The 19925-nt window shown below is 49.7% G+C and overlaps 1 protein-coding gene across 1 annotated transcript in view; it reads right to left on the bottom strand.

The window, feature by feature from the left end:
• The window catches only part of Slc24a4 (solute carrier family 24 member 4), a 135456-nt gene that overhangs the window by 23669 nt on the left and 91862 nt on the right, over nucleotides 1–19925 (bottom strand). The window contains exons 8-12 of the mRNA XM_032908269.1: nucleotides 16822–16847; nucleotides 15082–15135; nucleotides 13553–13638; nucleotides 9132–9301; nucleotides 4604–4808 (exon numbers count right to left, since the gene is read on the bottom strand). Coding sequence (XP_032764160.1) covers nucleotides 4604–4808; nucleotides 9132–9301; nucleotides 13553–13638; nucleotides 15082–15135; nucleotides 16822–16847 — 541 coding nt within the window. The remainder of the gene's footprint in view (nucleotides 1–4603; nucleotides 4809–9131; nucleotides 9302–13552; nucleotides 13639–15081; nucleotides 15136–16821; nucleotides 16848–19925) is intronic.

Genomic DNA, 19925 nt, shown 5'->3' with positions numbered 1-19925 from the left:
CCCAGAAAATGTTGGCTGACGTGATGGTGGGACAGGAAGGCCCCATCCTGGAAGGTACAATGTGGAGTGGGAGAAGGCTTGTCTAGGGCTGATCTATTTGCAGGGTCAGGGTCAGTGTCAGGGTCAGGGATGCTCTCACAGACAAGCAGGCCATACCAGATCATAACCCAGGTACAAAGAACTCAGACCTGGGGTCTCCTGGCTGGGGCTCAGGGTCCCTGGCCTACTGTTTAGGGGAGAGCCAAGACTATAAACTCTGGTTTCCATGAGAGACAATGATTCTCCTTTCTGGGAGGCCACACCTGAGGGTCAGGGTGGGAAGAGAAAACCAGGATCATGCAAGGCGGGCCCAAGTTATGGGGAGGTAACTGTTTTAGTTTTTGGATATTCAAGGTAGGACCTCTGCCCCCTATTCTGGACAAATATAATGAGGGATCGGGGGCATTTATAGCAGGGGTGGCCATCTCTTTGGCTCCCTTTATACATAGTGAGCAAAGTAGAAATCTATTGGCCCATACATTAAATTTCAGGTCTGTCTAACCTAGAGCCCATGGGGTTATGAGAAAACACACACACACACACACACACACACACACACACACACACACACACACACACACCACACACACACACACACACACACACACACACACACACTTCATTTCGTTTTTTGGTTATACTGCAACACAATGTTATCATCTATAAAATTCATGACTAAGAACAGCCCAGTTTAAAAAAAGAGGCCTCAGTGTTTTAGGTAGGTAGATTTTGTGATGGCTGCATTCACAGCTAGCCTGGGCTACACACAGGTTGAATGCACACAATAGAAAACACACCATGTGGTCATCTACCCATATTTGCCTTGCAAGCTGGGAAGCTCCTGAGGATCAGTGATCATTGCCTGCCCTGTCCCAACTGCAGCCCCAAGGCCAGAATAGAGCCTGGTGCCCAGATGTTGACTGAGGAGAACAACTGTCTGACTGCCTTTAGCCCAGTGCCTGGCACGTAATAGGCACTGTGGCTCTTTCCTTCTTTTGACTTTCAAAATGGCGGCAGAACTAGGCCCACAGGAATTCTGGAGCCTGGTGACTTTTCTAGGACACTGCATGTGGTCCAATCAGGGTGGATGGAAGCTGGGTACAGCACACACTATGTGGATGAAACATGTTACAGGACACGCGAGTTCTTCTGAGTGCCTGCTGTGCATTAGACAGTACAAGGCCTGATGATGTTACCATATCACCTAGTGTCAGCACTGGAGAGTGTGGGTGAAGATCGAGTAAGAAAGAGGATCAGAAAAGTGAGCCACTGTGGTGGGTCACGGTGGTGGGGCTAGGCAGGGCTGAATTTCAAATCTAGGATCGAGGAGGAGTCCAGAGTTCACCCCAGCCTGCCTGAAACAGAAGCAGCGGCATGGATGTGGCCGACGCTGAGTCCTTAATATGGCCACACTGCTCGCCAGCTGACCCCAGGGACAGCATTTTCCCTTTCCAAAGGTACCTGTGCCTAGTATCCCTAAGGGGCCCTGGTGGAGAAAGCACCAGCCTTATGTACCCCTAGGGGCAGCTCAGAGCTACCACAGGGCCGAGGCCTGAGCTGGGCTGAAAGGAGGCCAAGAAACCCAGAACTGAGGTCATGGGCGTGGAATTTACTGGCTTCCTCTAACTGCCTGTGAACTTCAACCTCCACCTCCCCTGGCCCAGGTCATTGTCCACACCTAGAGGGACAGCCACCACCCTGTACTGTTTCCATGGCTACTTGCTCTCAGAGAGGAGGAAGAGAGACTATGGTTTCCATGGGCAACCCTGTAAACACCTCTGATACACAAAGGATGCTTTCCCTGGCTATGGGAAACAGACTGGTTCCTGAGCACGGAGCTGAGGGGAAATCTGAGGAAATCATTGCCTTGGCCAAGTCAAGGCCACACCCAAGGACATCCTGGAGCCAAGAAGGAAAGTCAAGAGCTCCCCAAAGGGCTCCTGGACAGTTCACAAAGCAGTTACCCAGCAGGCGGCTGGGGACCCCGTGAGCTAGCTTCGTCCTATGTAGTGACCCCACAGCTATATCACTGAGGTGCTCCAGATCTGGAGGTAGGGAAGAGGGGCCGATCCTATGGGCTGTTCCACTTCTGCCACATTCAAGGCTTGAAGGAAACAGGAGCAAGTCATCCTTCCAAGGGGCTGCCTCACTTTACAGAGCAGCAATTGACCCTCATGTGTCTCTCCCATAGGCTCCTGGATGCTTCAGGACCAGGATGCCACTGGAGAGGCCAGAGGGGAGTGAGCGGTAGATGGATGTACAGAGCTGCTCATACCCACCTGTTAGAGCACAGATCACCAAGGGTCAGTCAACACAGGCTGCAACTGCCTTACTTGCTGTGGTCCTGCTCCAACACCCCCTCCCCCACACTGGTTCTTTGATTACCATGGCCCTGGAGATACATACTGGTTTCCTAGGACCTGTTCTAAAGAAGTCCTCTCATCTGCATGTCCTAAGGAGAACCTCAGTATGGGAACCTTACATCTGGAGAAGACACACCTCTTGGCTTTCAGGGATCCAGATAATTCAGGAACAACCCCTACCAAATTAGTGTGGCTTTTACCCTGACCAGCCAATGTATATAGAATGTATGGTCCCCAGGAGACGCAGGAGAGCTCACTGGAGGTACAAACACCACTTCCTTTAGGTCATCTTGATGGCAGAGAGGGCCTGGAAAGGCTGAACCTCAGGGCTAATCTCCCCAGAGATTGCAGTAAGGGACCAGATATAATTTTTTGGGTCTATCTTTGGTAAAAAAAGAAAAAAGGTGCTTGATCAGGGCTAGCAATTCCCAATCCAGACAAATCATTGGGATGCTGGTACCACAGATGATTTCAGCTGCCTGGGTTGATACTCTGTAAGGCTGGGCTCCAGAGAAGTATGACATGTGTCCTCCAGGCCCTGCTTGGGGCTTGGAGCTCGTCCCCGAGTTTGAGGACAAGCCCCAGAGCTGCATTAAGGCATATATCATGGAGGTTTTCTAATCCAGAAACTCTAGGGAATCTGTGGTCCCATGAGAGTCTGCATCCCAGGGGCCCAGAATGGCAGTCCCAGGCCAGCTGCACAGATGGGGATCAAACAGGCTGGGTGTTTAGTAAGATACTAAGCACAGACTTTTTATTAGAGAAAGATGAAGCTCTGGATTGGAACGTCCTAGAATTCTGCTACCTCTTAGGAGGGTGGGCGGTAGGATAGAATGGCCAGGAATTCTATCTATATCTATATCTATAATCCAGCGCTTAAGGCTCTGGGTCACACCGAGGACTTCAGAGAGTTCATGGAAGGCTGGGGACAGAGAATACACACAGAGTGGCTTCTGGATACTCACAGGCAAGCTCTTGAGCTCATTCACCCTGCAGCTTTCCAAGTATGCAAATGCAGTGCCGGGATACAGAAGGAAGTCAGTAGACAAAGATGCCCACCCCCGGGGAACTGGCAGTTTAGTGGTGGGAGACCCTCAAGATTAAATAAAAGAGCACTTATAATAAGGTGACGCGGAAGCCCACACTGATACAGTGACATCGGTGCAGAGAGGACGGAGGATGTCATAGAGATAACTGAGGCAAGTACACTCCAGTGAAGGGCAGTGTGAAGGTACCAAGGTAGGGGACTGTGGGGGCGTTTGAGGGGTGGCACTGAGGAGGCCAGAGTGACTGGAACAGAGGTTATGGGATACATTCAGTGCAGCCCAGCAGTTAGGTGACCCTCGGCCTGTAGGAAAGACTCCAAGTGAGACTGCAGGGTGTTTGAGGGCCAGTGGCAGCCTGCAGTCTGATCTGGCTTATTTATGGGAGAAAGCGCACCCAGTTGTCAGGTGAACTGTGGAAGGAGCAGTCACCACCTTAGGCTATCCCGTCTGAAAGTCAGGTCAAATACATTCTGCACATGAAACTGGGAGTATAAGAGTGTCCGCGGAGAACTGCAGAGACGGCTCAGCAGGCAAATGTGCTTGCCATGCAAGCAGGAAGACCTAAGTTCGAATCTCCAGTACCCATATGAAAAGCCAGAGGCAGTTGTATGAGGTTGTAGAAACAGGAAGATCGTCGGGGTTTGCTGGCCACCAGCTTAGTTCCAGGGACAGTGACAGACCCTGTCTCAAAGGAATAAGGTGGACAGTGACAGCGTGGGACACCTGATGCTGTCTACGTTTGACCTCCGCATCGGTGCAATGGAACACCTCCCTGCTCATGGGTTTATACCCCCGCCGCTAGGGTCCATAAAAACTATGTTACTGATTGCTGTTTTTTATTGTAAGACTAACCAGGAACCCATAGCATTCACGTGTGTTCACAAAAAGTTACCAGTGCTTCCTGTGGGCCAAACTGCCTCTCTCCATCCTTCAGGCTCCAACCACCTTCAGTGGTGTCCGCATCTACTCAGCTCTTACTTGTAATGCAGATAGTATGTTTTTATCCAGTGCCTTGGGGCACCTTGGTGACCCAATGACAGCGCTCTGTATCAGACCTCCACCCCTCCAGGTCAGGGCCTCTATCTTGAAAACCTAGGCATGGTCCCAAGGTCACCCCTAGAAGCTTGGCTTGAGGACCAGCACCCCCAGACTCACCAGGCATTGAGAAAGGCGACAGGAAGACTGTCTCTACCGACTCAGGCTCTGGGGGTGGTGGCTGTGGTGGCGGCTGCTGCTCCTGGCCCTGCTGTGGGTCTTCAGGGTTCTCTACAGGAACATTTCCATTCTCCATGTTCTCGTGTCTCCCATTTTGCAGTGGCTTGCTGTTAACACCATTGGCCGAGTTGATCAACCTCTGTCGCTGGGGGGACAGGAGGAAAGACACACACACACCAGGTTAAGTGGCAGGGAACCATGCGATGCCTTCTTACCATCTACTCTTAACTACACACTCAGTTCCTCCCACCCTTGCCAACGCTCGCTGTATCCAGTCCTTCCCACTTTAACCACCCTGAGTGTGCGCTAGTATGGAATCTAGTTTCAGTCAGTGTTTTCTCCAACAAACACCGCTGCCAATCATCTTACCGCTAGGCTGTTCATCAACGGATTCTCTCTCTGCATCTCATTCCATGCCCCGTGAATGCATTCTCCAAAGCCAGCACCTTCCACCAAAGCCACGTCCTTCCCCCCAACTCTTGGCCACAGCTAATGACAGAAGCAGCTTTGGTGTCACCCCAGCCTGGCTGGTCTCACTTGCTCTGTCTGTGGGCTTCGTTGTACCCAGGCCCAGACAGAAGGCATACTGTATGAACTCAACAAGGATGAGGATGTAGCTGAGTTGGTGGAGTACTGGTTAGCACGCATGAAGTCGTGGGTTGATCCCTACACTGAATGAACCAGGTCTGGAGGCAAACGCCTACAGCCGCGGCACTTGGAGGGGGAGGGAAGAAGGCAGTAGGATTGTAAATTCAAGGATTATGCTTGGAGGCCAGTCTGGTCTATAAGATGCACCATCTCAAAAGTTAAAAAAAAAAAAAAGAAAGAAAGAAAGAAAGAAAGGAAAGAAATGATTGAATAAATAGGTCTCTACAATTATCTCATCTCAGCTCTCTTCCCCTTGCTCCTACTTGTGGTTTATACATCAGCCCAGTTTCATGGGCATTCCATGGTAACATTCAAATTTTCCTACCACTTCCAGAGATTCAGGAAAGGAGCTGTGGCCCTCAGTAAACTTCCATAATGTGGTGCCTAGCACCTATTCTGGTGGCCTCATAGGGGAGCCATTACTGTTCATAATGGAAGCCTATCCTTGCTCTGAAGAATGTCTTTGCATAGGTTTGAGACAAAGACTCCTAAACCACAAAAAGCATGGTGTGTGTGTGTGTGTGTGTGTGTGTGTGTGTGTGTGTGTGTGTGTGTGTGCGCGCGTGTGCGTGTGTGTGTGTCTGTATCCGTGTGTTAGGGTATGGGGTACTTCTCAACTTTTCCCCCACAGTTTTCAATATTTACTTAGTAGAAAGAGCAGAGGGGTCTTTGATATTTGGGCCTAGACATGGGGTATTTGGTTAGTGAGCAGGGATTAAACAAAAAGCCATCCATGAAGTCCCAAATAACAAACAAAGAACAAATATGGAGAGACCTATCTGTGCAGAGACAGAATTACGAAGGCAAGGGTCATCGCTCCAGAGCAGGTTAACATGAGGACGGGAGAGGGTTGCAACCTGGCTTTGCAGAATCAGTAGAGGATTACACTTTATCCCACACACATGCAAATAAGTAAAAATAAAAATAAATCATTTAAATGACTAAAGCAATGAGACTACAGCGTCATATACTGTGCATACAAGGATGAGTGCGTTTACGTGTGCACATTCATGTGTACATGCAGATGAAGGTGTGTGTATGTAGCACAGATGTGTAGGTATGCATGCAACGGGTGACCGTTCATGTGGAAGACACCGGGTTAACATCAGGACCTGTCTGCTGTTTGTTTGAAATGGAACCTCGTGCTGGGATCGCAAGTACATGCCAATAGGCCTGACTTTTTAAATGTGGGTTCTGAGGATTGAACTCGGGTCCTTGGGTTGCAAGACAGGCACTTTGCCAACCAACCTACTTCCTCAGAGTATCTCAGTAAACAAGTTTGAAACTGAGTATTTTGTGGGTTTAGTTCTCCACCGTTCCTAGCCTATGATGACTGTCCCTAAAATTATTGCTTAGGCTGGGAACAGTCCTCCAATGCATGTGGGTGGAGGAACATTAGACGTCCAGGAACATTAGACGGAGGAACTGAAGCCAAGGAGATGGAGAGATTTAGCGGTGGGTGTGAGATTTGAACTTAGTTCCTTTCTTCTGAGCCCAGCCTCTGTGGCTCCCAGGCTGCCTTACAGAGCAGGGCAACCCCAGCAGCTGAAACCATGTGTAGTACCAACAGCTCAAATTCACCAGCTTGTCAAAGCCTGGTACTCAGACCTGGTGTGGCCCAGCCCAAAGCAGAGGCAGGAGGATCCAGGGTAGCCTGAATCACACTGTGAAGGCAAGACCAGCCTAAATTTCTCAAACAAATAAGCAACCACAAATCTTTGTGTGATAAATGACACTATAAAGCCACTGCTCCCAATCTTTCAGAGTTACTGACCAGCCCTCCCACTTCCCACCCCCACAGCACCCCGTGAGTGTTATTCTGATGCTTATAAAAAAATGGGCAGGATTCCATAAAAATTTCCTGAAATAAATGTCACTAATATGGACCAGCACGATTTCAAACCCAGAAGGCATTTCCCTGCTTGATGTACTTCCCACACAGATGACATACTTATCAGTAAATCAAAGCGTAAAGCGTGCCAGAGAGACAACCTTTGATCACTGAGAAATAATGCTTTTGCAGACATCTATGTGCTGGCTACTAATTTCCAGTCTCAGTCCTCTGGCCACTGCTTGCTTCTGAGAATGAGGCCAGCAAGTCCTAGACTGCACTTAGGAAGCCAGGCCAGGGAACAGGCTAAGCTCATTATCTTTGCAGACTGGTTGAGGGATAGCCAACGTATGACTACTTTTTCAAATGAGGAGACACCCAGAACAGCAACTGTGCCGAGGAAAATCCCCAGGAGCTCTCTCTGCTCACCCGGGTGGTGGTTTAAAGGCAAATGGCCCCATAGGCTCCTCACCTGTTTGAATGCTTGGTCCCATTAGTGGAACTGTTTGGGAAGATTTAAGAGGTGTGGCCTTGTTAAAGGAGCCGTGTCCCTGTGGGCGGGCTTTGACCACAAGAACAGAGAAGTCTTGAAGAAAAGTGCTGGGTGGGGGAACCTTGAGCTGGGTCTCCCCTAAGCTATCCAGTCCCCTGCTGTTTTAGGAGGGAGTCTGACTCCAGGATCTTCTGCAGTCTGGCTGCTTCCCCCTGTGCTATGACTTGTGTCCCACAGCAAGCAATATAAAAACTGCTTTAAAAGGTTCATAACTGTTTTAAAAGCCCACGCCAGGCTGTCTATCTCCTGGTCTCTGTTTTTCTGTCCCCTCCCTCCCTCCCTCTCTCCCTTTCTCCCTCTCCTTGCAACTTGTGGATCAGATGTAACCTAGCAGCTACTTCTCCAGCCCCATGTCTGCCTGTCTGCTTTCCTGCTGCTGCCACGCTCCCCACCAGGGTAATGGACTGACCCTCTAATACTGGAAGCAAGTCCCCAATTAAATGTTTCCTTTTATAAATTGCCTAGGTCACGGGGAACAGCAATAGAACCTAAGACAACTGGCAATTCTTCAGGGGTCCCAGGCCACAGAGAACAGGAATGTGTCCATGTTTGGTTCTCTCTCTAATTAACTCTGTGAAGAAAACCCCATACTGCAGCCTCCCTTTCTCTAATTAGCTCAACTCTAGCTACTGATGAAAACTGAAATACTTCAGGGCTGGGGTTCCTCTACTTTCTGCTCAACTTCCACGACAGACTTCTGCAGGTCCCTGCCCTTCCTTCCCTCTGCAATTGCAGAGAGTCCTAAGGGGATAAGGGCACCCGGGACAGCCAGACCCACCCAAGGCCACTCACTTTCTGTTTAGCCAGTGTCTTGGTCAGGGTTTCTCTTCCCGCACAAACATCATGACCAAGAAGTAAGTCGGGGAGGAAAGGAGTTATTCACCTCACACTTCCACATTGCTGTTCATCACCAAAGGAAGTCAGGATAAGAACTCACACAGGGTAGAAACTTGGAGGCAGGAGTGGATACAGAAGCCATGGAGGAGTGTGGCTTACTGGCTTACTTCCCCTTGCTCACTCAGTCTGCTTTCTTATAGAACCCAGGACCACCAGCCCAGGGATGGCACCACTGGCAAGGGCCCTCCCATTCTTCATCACTAATTAAGAGAATGCCTTACAGCCGGATATCACGGAGGCATTTCCTCGAGGGAGGCTCCTTTCTCTGTGATAAGTCCAGCTTGTGTCAAGTTGACACATAAAACCAGCCAGTACAGCCAGTGTGCCCAACCTTTTAACACTGCAATATGGTGGGTGCTGTCATCTATGAAGTTCATGCCCGAGAACCATGCGATTGAATTACAAAAGAAAATTGCAAAAAAACCAAATATCTTATTTTAAGCAAGGTTAAATTTTTGTGTTGGGTTGCATCCATAGCTTCTCTCTACCACATGCAACCTGTAGGTTATAGGCTGTACCCACGTGCTGGGTTAACTTACTTCATTAATTATGATCCTGCTGGCCATCCGTAGTCGGGTCCTGGGCCCAAACTTGTTGGTGATCATGATGCGCAGGCCAGCCTCAGGGAAGGTGAACTTGGGAGGGCTGGAGCTGAGAATCTCATCCACCATCACCACGGGGGTCTTGCCATAGGGAGGTTTCTCCTTCACTATAGAGCATACCCCACGATCAGTGTTGGCCCCTTGGAGGACACTGCCCTAGTGACAGTGACTAACTTCCTGTCATGGCCAACATCTTAGGCCTGTGTGCTTGGCAGATAACACTTTCCCCGAGGTCAGAGACCTGGATTCAGCTTCTCCCTTTAAAATGTGGCTTATTTCTGGAATACCCATGACTGTGAGTTACACAGAGCTAGCAGATAAACTGTTGGTGCTGTGCTAAACCTGGCCTCTCCATGGTTGCTGCCTGACCCCCTCAGGTCTCTCTCTTCCAGGGTTCAGCCTTGGATGGCTGCAAGGGTCTTTTATTGCCTTGTCTAGGACTCTGGGACAGCCCACTTAAGCCATAGACAGTTGCGTGCACTTGCCACTCATAATTGGACAGGTCCACCTGGAGACTGGACCAACACCACCACCCTGATTTTTAGGGACTCAGATAAAACTTTCCAAGTCAATAAGGGTCTTTAGGAGTGGAAAATGCTGCCACAGAGGCCAGTACCATTGTAACCTTTCCCTGGGCCCTTTGCTCTGTCTTGAAGTGAGCCATCCTCATTGCTATGGGATGACTGCCTCCAGCAAGCGGAGTGGTCAAGGATTTGGCCCCAGGCCCTAGATGAGACATCAGGGATCCAGCCTGTTCATCTGAGGACATGCTACTGTCGGGGCTCAGTGTTTTTTGATGAACCCCGATACCCTTCAGGGTAGCTTGGGTGCCCTTTCTTTTCCCTTGGGAGACAGAGCGCAAGGCCCAGTCCTGGGCCAGTGTCTGCAGGAGCTTGGCACGGCATTTCAGGTGCTAGGGAAAATCTAGTAACCAAACCACTCATGAACACAGCACCCTGAAACAGGCAGCATGTCCCCTTGGAAGGGGCTAAGAAAACAGATGTGGCTGTTCCCCTGCCATACCCAACACCAGATTGTATGGCGTCCTGCATGAGGAACTGAATAAGCAAGGAGCAGATCCAAAGGGCAAACTCATGCAGAAGTTAGTGGTATAAAAACTTGCAAAACGCACAGCAAACAGCCCTCCCTGCCCCTGCAAACACACTCACATACACGACACCCCACACAGGCAGCAAGGCTCAGCAGACAGGAGGCGAGTGGGTTAGAAACAGCTGGGGGCCCGTGCATCTGTCCGAGATGGACACTAACCTCCACAGAGGTGGACAGTGTGGGGCTTGGGCTCCTGAGTTGTGTTTACTGCTTGAAAGCGTGTGTTATGGCCAAGATGAGAGCAGATTACTTACAATTTAGAAGAAGAGTTAAGGACACAGAGGCCGGCACAGATGGCTACAGGTGGGTTAGCGTGCGGCGGCGGCAGAGTCTGAGGGCAGAGCTCTTGCTGGTGCCAGGGATGCCGGGGGAGGGAGGTTACATGAAGGAGGGTGTTAGTAGCAGGCTCCTTCCACAGGGAGCCTCGATGCTCTGGGCTGACAGAGGGAGGGGCACCCGCAAACCCCTGCAGCTGGTGTGCCAGTCTCCATTCTGTAGAAGCAGACTCATTACAGGTACTGCATGGAGAATACTTGGGCTCAAAAGCCTGCAGGGCCTGTGAGGGAGGAGCCATGACACCTGGCTCCCTTGTCCCCATCATGCCCTTACAGAGGGTACTCCACTGTAAGACGTTTTCCTGGCAATTCCTCCTAAGGCCCAGTATTACCCCTCCCTTCCCTTTCCTGGTGTCCAAAACCAGGGCAGCTTGGAAGGGCCCCTTGGGAGCTCGCTGAGCTTGAACAGCTTCATCCAAGATGGCGGCCGGCGGCCAGGCAGACCTGGCTGTCAGGCTATGAACAAGGCCACTGGAGAACCAATCAGGAGACTGAAGCAGTGGGCTGAGCCACATGGTGTCTAAGAACATTTACGTACAAAGAGGCTTCTCCCTGCTTCCCCACAAGGAAACAGAAATTTTAGATTTTATATGAGAAACGCAGGGTTGGGAAAGCAGGTAATTTGCTATTCATTCTTTCTAGAGGTTTGTGCGTGCCAGGCAAGCACCCTACCACTGAGCTACACCCCCAGCCCAGGGGACTCCTTGAAACAGCAGCAGGCAATTCAGACATCTTTTTCTGTGGTGTGGCTGGAGAGCCACCTGTCAGGAGGCTGAGGAATGGGGAAAGAAAGTGACGTTATCTGTAGACATGGCGATACTGCTAGAAAGGTAACGTGGAAAATTCCGGTCATCTCAGTCCTGCGGTCTTACTGCGAATTCTTCCTCCCATGTACCCACTCTATTCAGGGGACATTATGTTGCAGCAAATTGCAAATGGTCTCCGGGAGTATCCTCTGGGGACAGTAAAGACCAGATGCAGTCACTGAGACCGCACATCTAGGCGGAGACTTGGAGACTTCTCCAAACCCAGAAACCAAGAACCGTGCCTCGTTTCTCCAACCCTCTGGGCCCCTTTCCTCCTACCGCCTCTAATGTAAATGTTTAATAAGCGGTGTAGGAGACTCGCTTCTCCCTCAGTCCCAGTGCCCTGGGCCAGTTCTGTGACCAGTCTTCCAACTTTCTGGAAGTTACTCTGGACTCGGTGATGATGGGGAAGGCCCATGGAGAACCCTACTGTCACTGAGTATCCACGTGATGAGAACACCACAGAGCTACAGAAAAGAGCCATGTATGTGGGCAGCCAGTGTGGGAAGCCTGCACTTCCTGGGAAGGTTAGAGTTGAGGTCCTACTATATGTGAGGAGTGCCTCTCACAGGACACCAGGGTTGAGCATCCATTGCCAGCCTCAGGACAGGGGGCATCGGGAGGTGGGCGCATCCTGATTTTCCACTCAGAGCTTTCTTCTTTGCCATTAAAGTTCAAGAAGCTTCCAGTACCATAGACATGCTGAGTAGGACGGCCTCTATCCTGTCCCACTGTGGGACTTGCAATGGGTACCTCAGAACCCCGTGACTATGGAGGTTAGAATCCCAAACCATGGCCAATGTGAGAGCCTCCTTGAAGAGGAGGTTGTTCTACAACCTGCTCTCTGTGACACCTAGCTGGGAATTTATGAAACGCCACTTGTAACACACCTTCATCCCCATGATCTGGGCTTCACTGGCCGTCCCTCATTGGTGTGCCTCCAGTGGCTGGAGTGGGATCCTCTGAACTGGGCTCCCTCTCCCACTCCGTGAGTTTCCTCCTTCCATGTAGAAAGATGTACCACTCAGTGGAGCATCTGTGACAAACATCTTCTTCTTGGGAATACCCAAGACAGAGCAGAAGACATTTGTGCAAAATGCACCCGAGAGGAAACGTCTGTCTTGCTCTAACCAGGACAGAGGTGTAGAGGGCTGAGGGACAGAGGGGATCCTTAGCTGCCACCACTCCCAATACCACAAGCAGGCTAAAGACCCCTACAAAACATTGAGACTTGCCTGGGGGCACTGAGGAATAAGGGCAGAAGATGCCTGGAGTGAATCGAGGTTGCCACGTAGCCCTGGGTTTCCTTCTCCTGTCACAATTACCTACCACTCAGGCTTTAATGCTGCACTGATGGCACAGCTGTCCCAAGGCAGTGGGTGTTAATCGACAACTGGCTGGATTATTAAGGATTGAGGATATTTCCAAGGAAGTAGCTCTTGGATCAAGAGAATTCCAAGACTGAGAGCAAGAAAACAGGGACTGGCTCCAGAGGCCCGGGTTCCCAGAGGAGCTAGGGAGATTAAGGTGGTTCATCGGGTTGGGCCTCCAAGCAGGCCTCTTGGTTGGGTTGGGTTGCCTGTGAACTCTGAGGCTGGTTTTCCCAGGCCTTGCTGTCCCTCTAGGCAAGGGTTCACAGCCTAGGAAGGGAAAGTTTCCGGGATGAATTTCTCAAGGACAGAGCTTGGTACTGGAGGTATGAGGTCTAGGCTCTGTTGCCTCAGCTTCCTGTTCTGGGCTCTTCTCTTGGGTAGAGACAACACTGTATCTCTCAAGTCAATCAAGCTTCCCACCTGCCCCTGGAAGCATTTTTTTTCTATGATGTAATTCATGGTCTTTGTTTTTAGGGGACTTTCTTCCTTTTATCCTTTCCCATCAAAGTGAATGCCAATCTGATCAACATCTCAAATGCGGGTGTTCTCTCCTCATCTGGGGTATGTATGAAGGCAACAGAGGGTGTGTGTGTGTGTGTGTGTGTGTGTGTGTGTGTGTGTGTGTGTGTGTGTGTGTCTTCCACCAGGGTCCACAGCTCCTGTCTGCTCAGCCTTACCTTGCCCCAGCAATGGCACAGAAGGGTCATCAAAGCTACCATCATAGAGGTCATTACCATCTTCCAGCTCGTTGCTGACTGGGTTACCATTTGCAATGCTTTTTTGTTTGGTTGTGAAAAACGTCTGCATCTTCATATTGTACCTGTGAGTCAGGTAAGGCAGGGGGTCAGAACAATGGAGGGGGGGAAGGATCCCATCCTACTAGGTGGATGGGGCATCAGGCATGCAGTCAACAAATCACTGGACATGGAGGGGAGCTAGGGAGGCTCTCCAACTGAGTTTAAGGGGTTTCTTGGCAAGAATACTGGGATCCTGTACAGTCTGGGGCACCAGTGTCCACTGAGCTATGAGTGTCCTCCTGGGGGTGTCGGAGGCCTTACAGCCAATGCACTTGATGCTCCTCACATGCGTATCCTAATAAAGGCAATTCAACTCAACCTACAGAACAGACTCAGAGGAGACATCGCCACCATGCTTCTTCCCTCCCCAGGAAGCAACTGTTTCTCAAGGTAGCTGCTTGGTGACCATCGACCTCCCACATCAGTCCTGGCCAGCATAGCCATCCTTCGAGAGAAGAGAGTGACTCTCCATCTCTGAGTCTCTCTGTTGTTCACTAAGAAGAAAGGCAGTCTCTGGTGAATTCTCCTGCTGGACACTTTAGTCTCCCACTGTGTGAAATATTTATATAATATTGTGTTTTATATAAAGGTGAGGACACTCATAACACCCATGGAGCTGTCTTTCACTTTAATTATATGAGAGGGGAGAAGCTTTGGTGATGTTGGTACTTACTATTACACAACCACCATTAATATTTCCCACCATTTCCATCATCCCAACATCAAGGCTGCACCCACTCGTGCCTCATCCCTGAAGCCTCTGTTTGACCTCTCATCTATGTGACTCCATGAACTTGACTTCTAGATACCATGCGAGCACTGAGTCCTATGTTATTTGGCCTTTTGGGAGTGGCTGCTTCTACTCGGTGAGCTTTTAAGGTTCATCTATGTGGACGCATGTGTTAGAGCTTCACCTTCACAGCTGTCTGGTCTTCTTCATGGGCATCTTTAAGATGGTTTAGACCCAGGCAACTTCCCAAGTGGCTCAAGGTTTTCCAACCCAGAACACGGTGCTTACACCCCAGGGTTACAAGTAGGGTGCTGTTGCTGGGATAAGCAGTGGTCCTGACAAGTGGCATTTAATAAAGCCTGGAGCAGGGGTTAAGCTGCTGAGCCTCTGAGAATAGTATCGAGTTACTAGACTTACTGAAACAGCAGGAGAGTGGTTACCTTGGGGTAAGGGGAGCTGCCCAGAACAGGGAGGGCTATAGGTCCTTGCTGGAGAACCAGTTTGAGAGAGCAGTATCTAACTGCCCTACACCAGACATTCAGACACCCAGGTCGACACCAGTGCCTGAGCCAGGTCCCCACTCAGGATGGCTCTGAATGCTGTTCATAGAGAATGAAGGCTGCCTCAAAGGAACTGGAAGACGAGATGGGTAGTATTCTCTGTTCTGACCAACGACATGAGTAGGGTATGGAGGAAGGGGGCCTTCAGGTCTCAAAGAAAGGGAGAGGCTACTTACTTCATGATGAGAATATAAAACACGTACAAGATGATGAGGATCAGACCTTCCCACCTGGGGGGAGAGGAGGGAGAGAGAGAGAGAGAGAGAGAGAGAGAGAGAGAGAGAGAGAGAGAGAGAGAGAGAGAAGTTGAGGGGGCCATGATACTCACAGGCTGGGACTGTGTGGTCAAGGTTACTGGTAAGGCAGGATATCCTCACTTTCCTACCCCTGGAGTTCAGGCGGGACACCCCAGTATATGGCTGTTCTATCACTGAGTCCTCTTGGTAACCCAGAAAAGGCTGGGTCTGGATCTTCTCAATTGCAGGGGCGTACAGGAATCAGGAGAGCCTCACCCCCAGCTATCACCCCCACGTGGAAAATCCAGTGACCTGTGTCCCAAGAGCCCTAGACCTATTCTAGAGTCTGGTCAGGGATTAGAGAGGCCATGGGAGCAGGCAGGAGGAGGCCCAATGCCTGGGCAAGGCACATGGTGATGGTGCAGAAGCCTCTGGGACCATCCACTAGGCAGAGCCCAAGCCCACAAACTATGCATGTGGAGACCACACAGTGTTTGTTGCTTCTCTGACAATGTGCTAAGGCCTCTGCATGCTGGGCATGGCCAAGCCTGGGGAACCCCTTCCTTTGCTAATGTGCAATTCATGGGCCAGAAATGGACCTACAGATGGTCCTGGGCCTACCCTCCCAACCCATCCACAGCTGAAGAAAAAGACCAGGAGTGGACTTTAACCAGGATTCTCCGGGTACTGGACATTAAGCTACTCTTGTCAAGCAATTGGTGTCCTCAGCAGCCAGTGTGTGTATTCTCAGAAGTTATCTCCTTCAGGATGCAGATTCTGGACCATGCCAACAATGGGGCAGTCATGCAGCATATGAACTGAGACGCCAACACACCCACGGGGTAGGATGGAAGAATGAACAACCTGTTCCTCAGACTTTATGAATCTCAATTAAGAAACTCCATTCCTATTCAGCATCACAGAGATGGTCCTTGTATTTTCTTACAAATTTATTTTAAAGCCTGTATGCATGTGGTCTATGTCTATGCACATGTGCACACAAGTTCATACAATTACACCTCCACATGTATGGGATGCGAGGCCACGGGTTGGTACGGGATGGTTTCCTCAGCCATTCACCTTAATTTTGAAGACAGGTCGTTCATTGAAATTGGAGCTCACGGACGGTAGAGAGCTCCTACGGACACGTCCGTCTTTGCCTCCCCAGTGCTGGGGTTAAGATGTGTACCACCGTATCTGCCTTTTATGCGGGGGCTGGGGATCTGAACTCAGGTCCCCCCACTGCTTGTGGGGCAGACATTTATCAGCTCCTTAATTTTTTATAGTCAGATCTTTAAGTCCCCTGAGTTTGATTCCTCTACAGGTCTTGAGGGAGGGCTCTGATGGGGTCAGCAAGGCATATCTTTGTCTCAGTGGCATCTGAGGTCCCCACTTACTGCCTCAGCAGGACCCCTCTGCTACCTCTCCCTCCCAGACACAGGCCCACGACCAGGCCATTCTCAGTTTTTGCTTATCTCCGTGTAAAGTCTGATCGCCCTCATGGGTTTAGTTTGATGTTCGTCTTGATCAGAAACCTTGGGGAACACAACTGTCACTCGAATAGTACAAAGGCGAGGTTGCTTAGAATGATATCCCTGTCGTGCCCATAAGCTAGCAAATCTATGTTTGCAAAAATAAACCTGAAAATGATTCAGCAACCCAACATACACAGATACTTACCACACAATTTCCTCATCGTATATGAACTGCAAAGCAAAGGAAACAGAGGGTACACTTATTACAAGGGAAGAAAAGTGCGGACTCCAGGGCACCTGGATCTAACACACACTGGCCCCGTGAAAGCCTTTGATCTCTGCATTTCCCAGGTTCTCAACCATGGAAGCTGGCCTTTCCTTAGTGGGAACCTAGGGGCTGAAACACATGCTCCTGCCTGCTGGCTCAGTGGGGTCATCCCAAGAGAGGTGGCCTGTGTTTTAATATAGTTCAGGTAGTCGTTGGGGCAGATCTGGTGGGACCATCCCCCCTTACTAGAACAGAGTTACTAAAATTCAAGAGAATGCAGACAGAAAAGATGTAGCTGTACACCTGTCCCTATACACCTGTCCCTATACACCTGTGCCTGTACACCTGACCCTATACACCTGTCCTTATACACCTGTCCCTATACACCTGTGCCTGTATGTATGTCACATGTGTGTGTAGCTTAGGGCTAGTTTTCTTAAAAGCAAATAGAAATCCCCTTTGAGATGCCAAGGTGGAAGGTCTAGTTGCATAAATGAAGACAGTATGTGTGTGTGGATGGGGTAAGGGATTGAGGGATAGTGATAGAAGTCAACACACAGGTTATCTTACATGTCGACTTGTCTGGATTAAGGGGCACCCAGATAGTTTATAGAATATTATTTTTGGTGTGTCTGTGAGGGTGTTCATGGAAGGGACTGGCATTGGAACCTGTGGACTGAGAAAGGAAGATCCTCTCTTACCCACAATGATTGGGCACCACCAAATTAGCAGAAGCCTCAACGCAAAGGCCACCGAATGGTAAATATGACCACATCCCTTCTCCTTCCAGGTTCTCCAGCCTTTTAACTCTGCAACTTATGCCAGTGGTGCCATGGTTTCTCAAGGCTTCAGCCTAACAATGGATGATGAATGTTACTGAGTTCCCTGGGTCTCCAGCTTGCAGGTGTCATGATCGAAGATCACTTGAGCCTTTCCCCCAATAAATCTCCATCTATCCATTCATCCGCTCTTCCATTTGTCAATCCATCTAGCATCTCTACCCATCCATCCGTTTGTCCATCCATCCATCCACCCATCCACCCACCCATCCATCTACCCATCCATCCACCCACCCCATCCGTCCATCCATCCTTTCATCAACGCACCAACCCACCTATCCAACAGTCTGTCTGTTCATCCACCGACCCATCCATCTATCTCATCCACTCATTCAACCATCCACCCACCCACCCACCCATCGTCCATCCATCCATCCATCCATCCATCCATCCATCCATCCACCCACCCACCCATCGTCCGTCCATCATCCATCATCCATCCATCCATCCATCCATCCATCCATCCATCCATCCATCCATCTTTCCATCTACCCATCACTTAATCTATCTGTCTCTGATTGTTTCTTTTTTCCTACACAATTCTAATCAACAAGCCTCCCATCCAGAATCTTTGGGACCAGACACAAATGAAGGATGCTCTGTAGTCAAGGGAAGGGGGAGACTCCATGGCCCAGTGTAGGAGGAGGTGGCAGGGCTGCTCCCACCAACCTGACCATGGAAACAAAGGCTCCCTATATGTGGTACCAGAAGAGTCAGGGGAAAGGAAAGCTATTGTCTGGGCTTGGTTCTACTGTCTGTCACAGGGGCTGCACACAAGCTCTGCTTTAGGAAGCCACTTCAGGCTCCCTAGATGGGGATCATTGAGATCCTTTTGGACCCAAGGCTCTTGAGGAAGGCCACTCAGCAGAGAGAGAGAGTGAGAATCTGAGAGGCATTTCCAGGGATAGTTTTAGCTTATAGAGCCCAAAGGAGGGCTACTGGCATTTACAGGCAACGAGAGCAGGGATGTGAGGAGAAGGAGACAATGAAGACAGTTCTACACTGTGAAATTGTCTCACACTTGGAATGAAAGGTCTATAATGTATAATGGGAATATAAAATATGCAATAAGTATGTTAAAACAAACATGCAGACAACAGAAAAAACAATGACCTTGACCTTGGACTTTTGTACAAGTCCAAGTGTTTAATGTGAATATTTAATTCACAACCAGGGAAATTTACCCTTGTGAAAACTGAAGAATGAATGTTCCTTCATCATTTAGAGGTCTATAAGGAATCATTCGCCCTCTGGGAAATGACATAGCAGTTGGGGGAGGAGCATCATCCCTCTAGTTAAGCCCCAAACATTGGCACCAGTCTGCATTTGCAGTGGTGGGCTGGGAGAGCTTCTGAGCAGGCAACAGATGACATCATTAGATATTCCAGTGACTCTCTGCCAAAATGATCACCAAAAGAACGTCAGCCGTTTATGAGTTGTTTTTATTGCCCATTTATGGTATATTTAGGGTACTGTGGATTTATTTTTTGAAATTTCACATAGGTATCTTGTTTCTTCTATTGATGTCATTTTCTGAGTGTGGTGGGGAGTTTCTGAGCTGCCCTCAGAAATCCCACTGATACCTAAGCTCCTTCTGAACGTTGTGGGACCTGCTGATTTGCCCCTGACTATTTCCAAGGAAGAGGTCACAGCCCTTTATAACCTGACCTCCTCACCTCCTCAATTTTGTTGTGAGGGCAGGGGCATTGCAAGCTACAACTGTGGCTTGGTGACCTGCTAGGCCTGGAGGTCAGCTGACAGTCACGACTGTTCCTGGAGAGAATTCACACCTGACTGTGTGTCTCCTGAGACCTTTCTCTTTCTAGTTCAGCCACCTCAGATGTATCGCTCCAAGGTTCACTGCTTGCTGTCTAAAGCTGTTAGTTTTGGGGAACTATTTTTTTTTCAAGACAGCATCTCACTATAATAGCCAAGACTGGCCTGGGACTAATGTTCCTCCTGCAATACCTTTGACTCTTGACTGTGGGTGTACCCCACCATGCCCAGCTTTGGGGGGAACTTCGTTACAAAGCAGTAGATAATTAATACCAGGGTAGTCATACCCCTGAGTCCTGAAAGATAGAAAACTGTCACATATTTCCTTGAAATCCAGCATGCCACAGGCCCTTATGCATCAGTGTAAGGGTCAAAACTGCTCCCTTGGGGATGACACTCATCTGACAGTGCTTCACTGTATGGGCC

This window comes from Rattus rattus, chromosome 7 (assembly GCF_011064425.1).
Source record: "Rattus rattus isolate New Zealand chromosome 7, Rrattus_CSIRO_v1, whole genome shotgun sequence".
NCBI lineage: Eukaryota > Metazoa > Chordata > Mammalia > Rodentia > Muridae > Rattus > Rattus rattus.
This window is presented reverse-complemented; position numbering and strand designations above follow the sequence as displayed.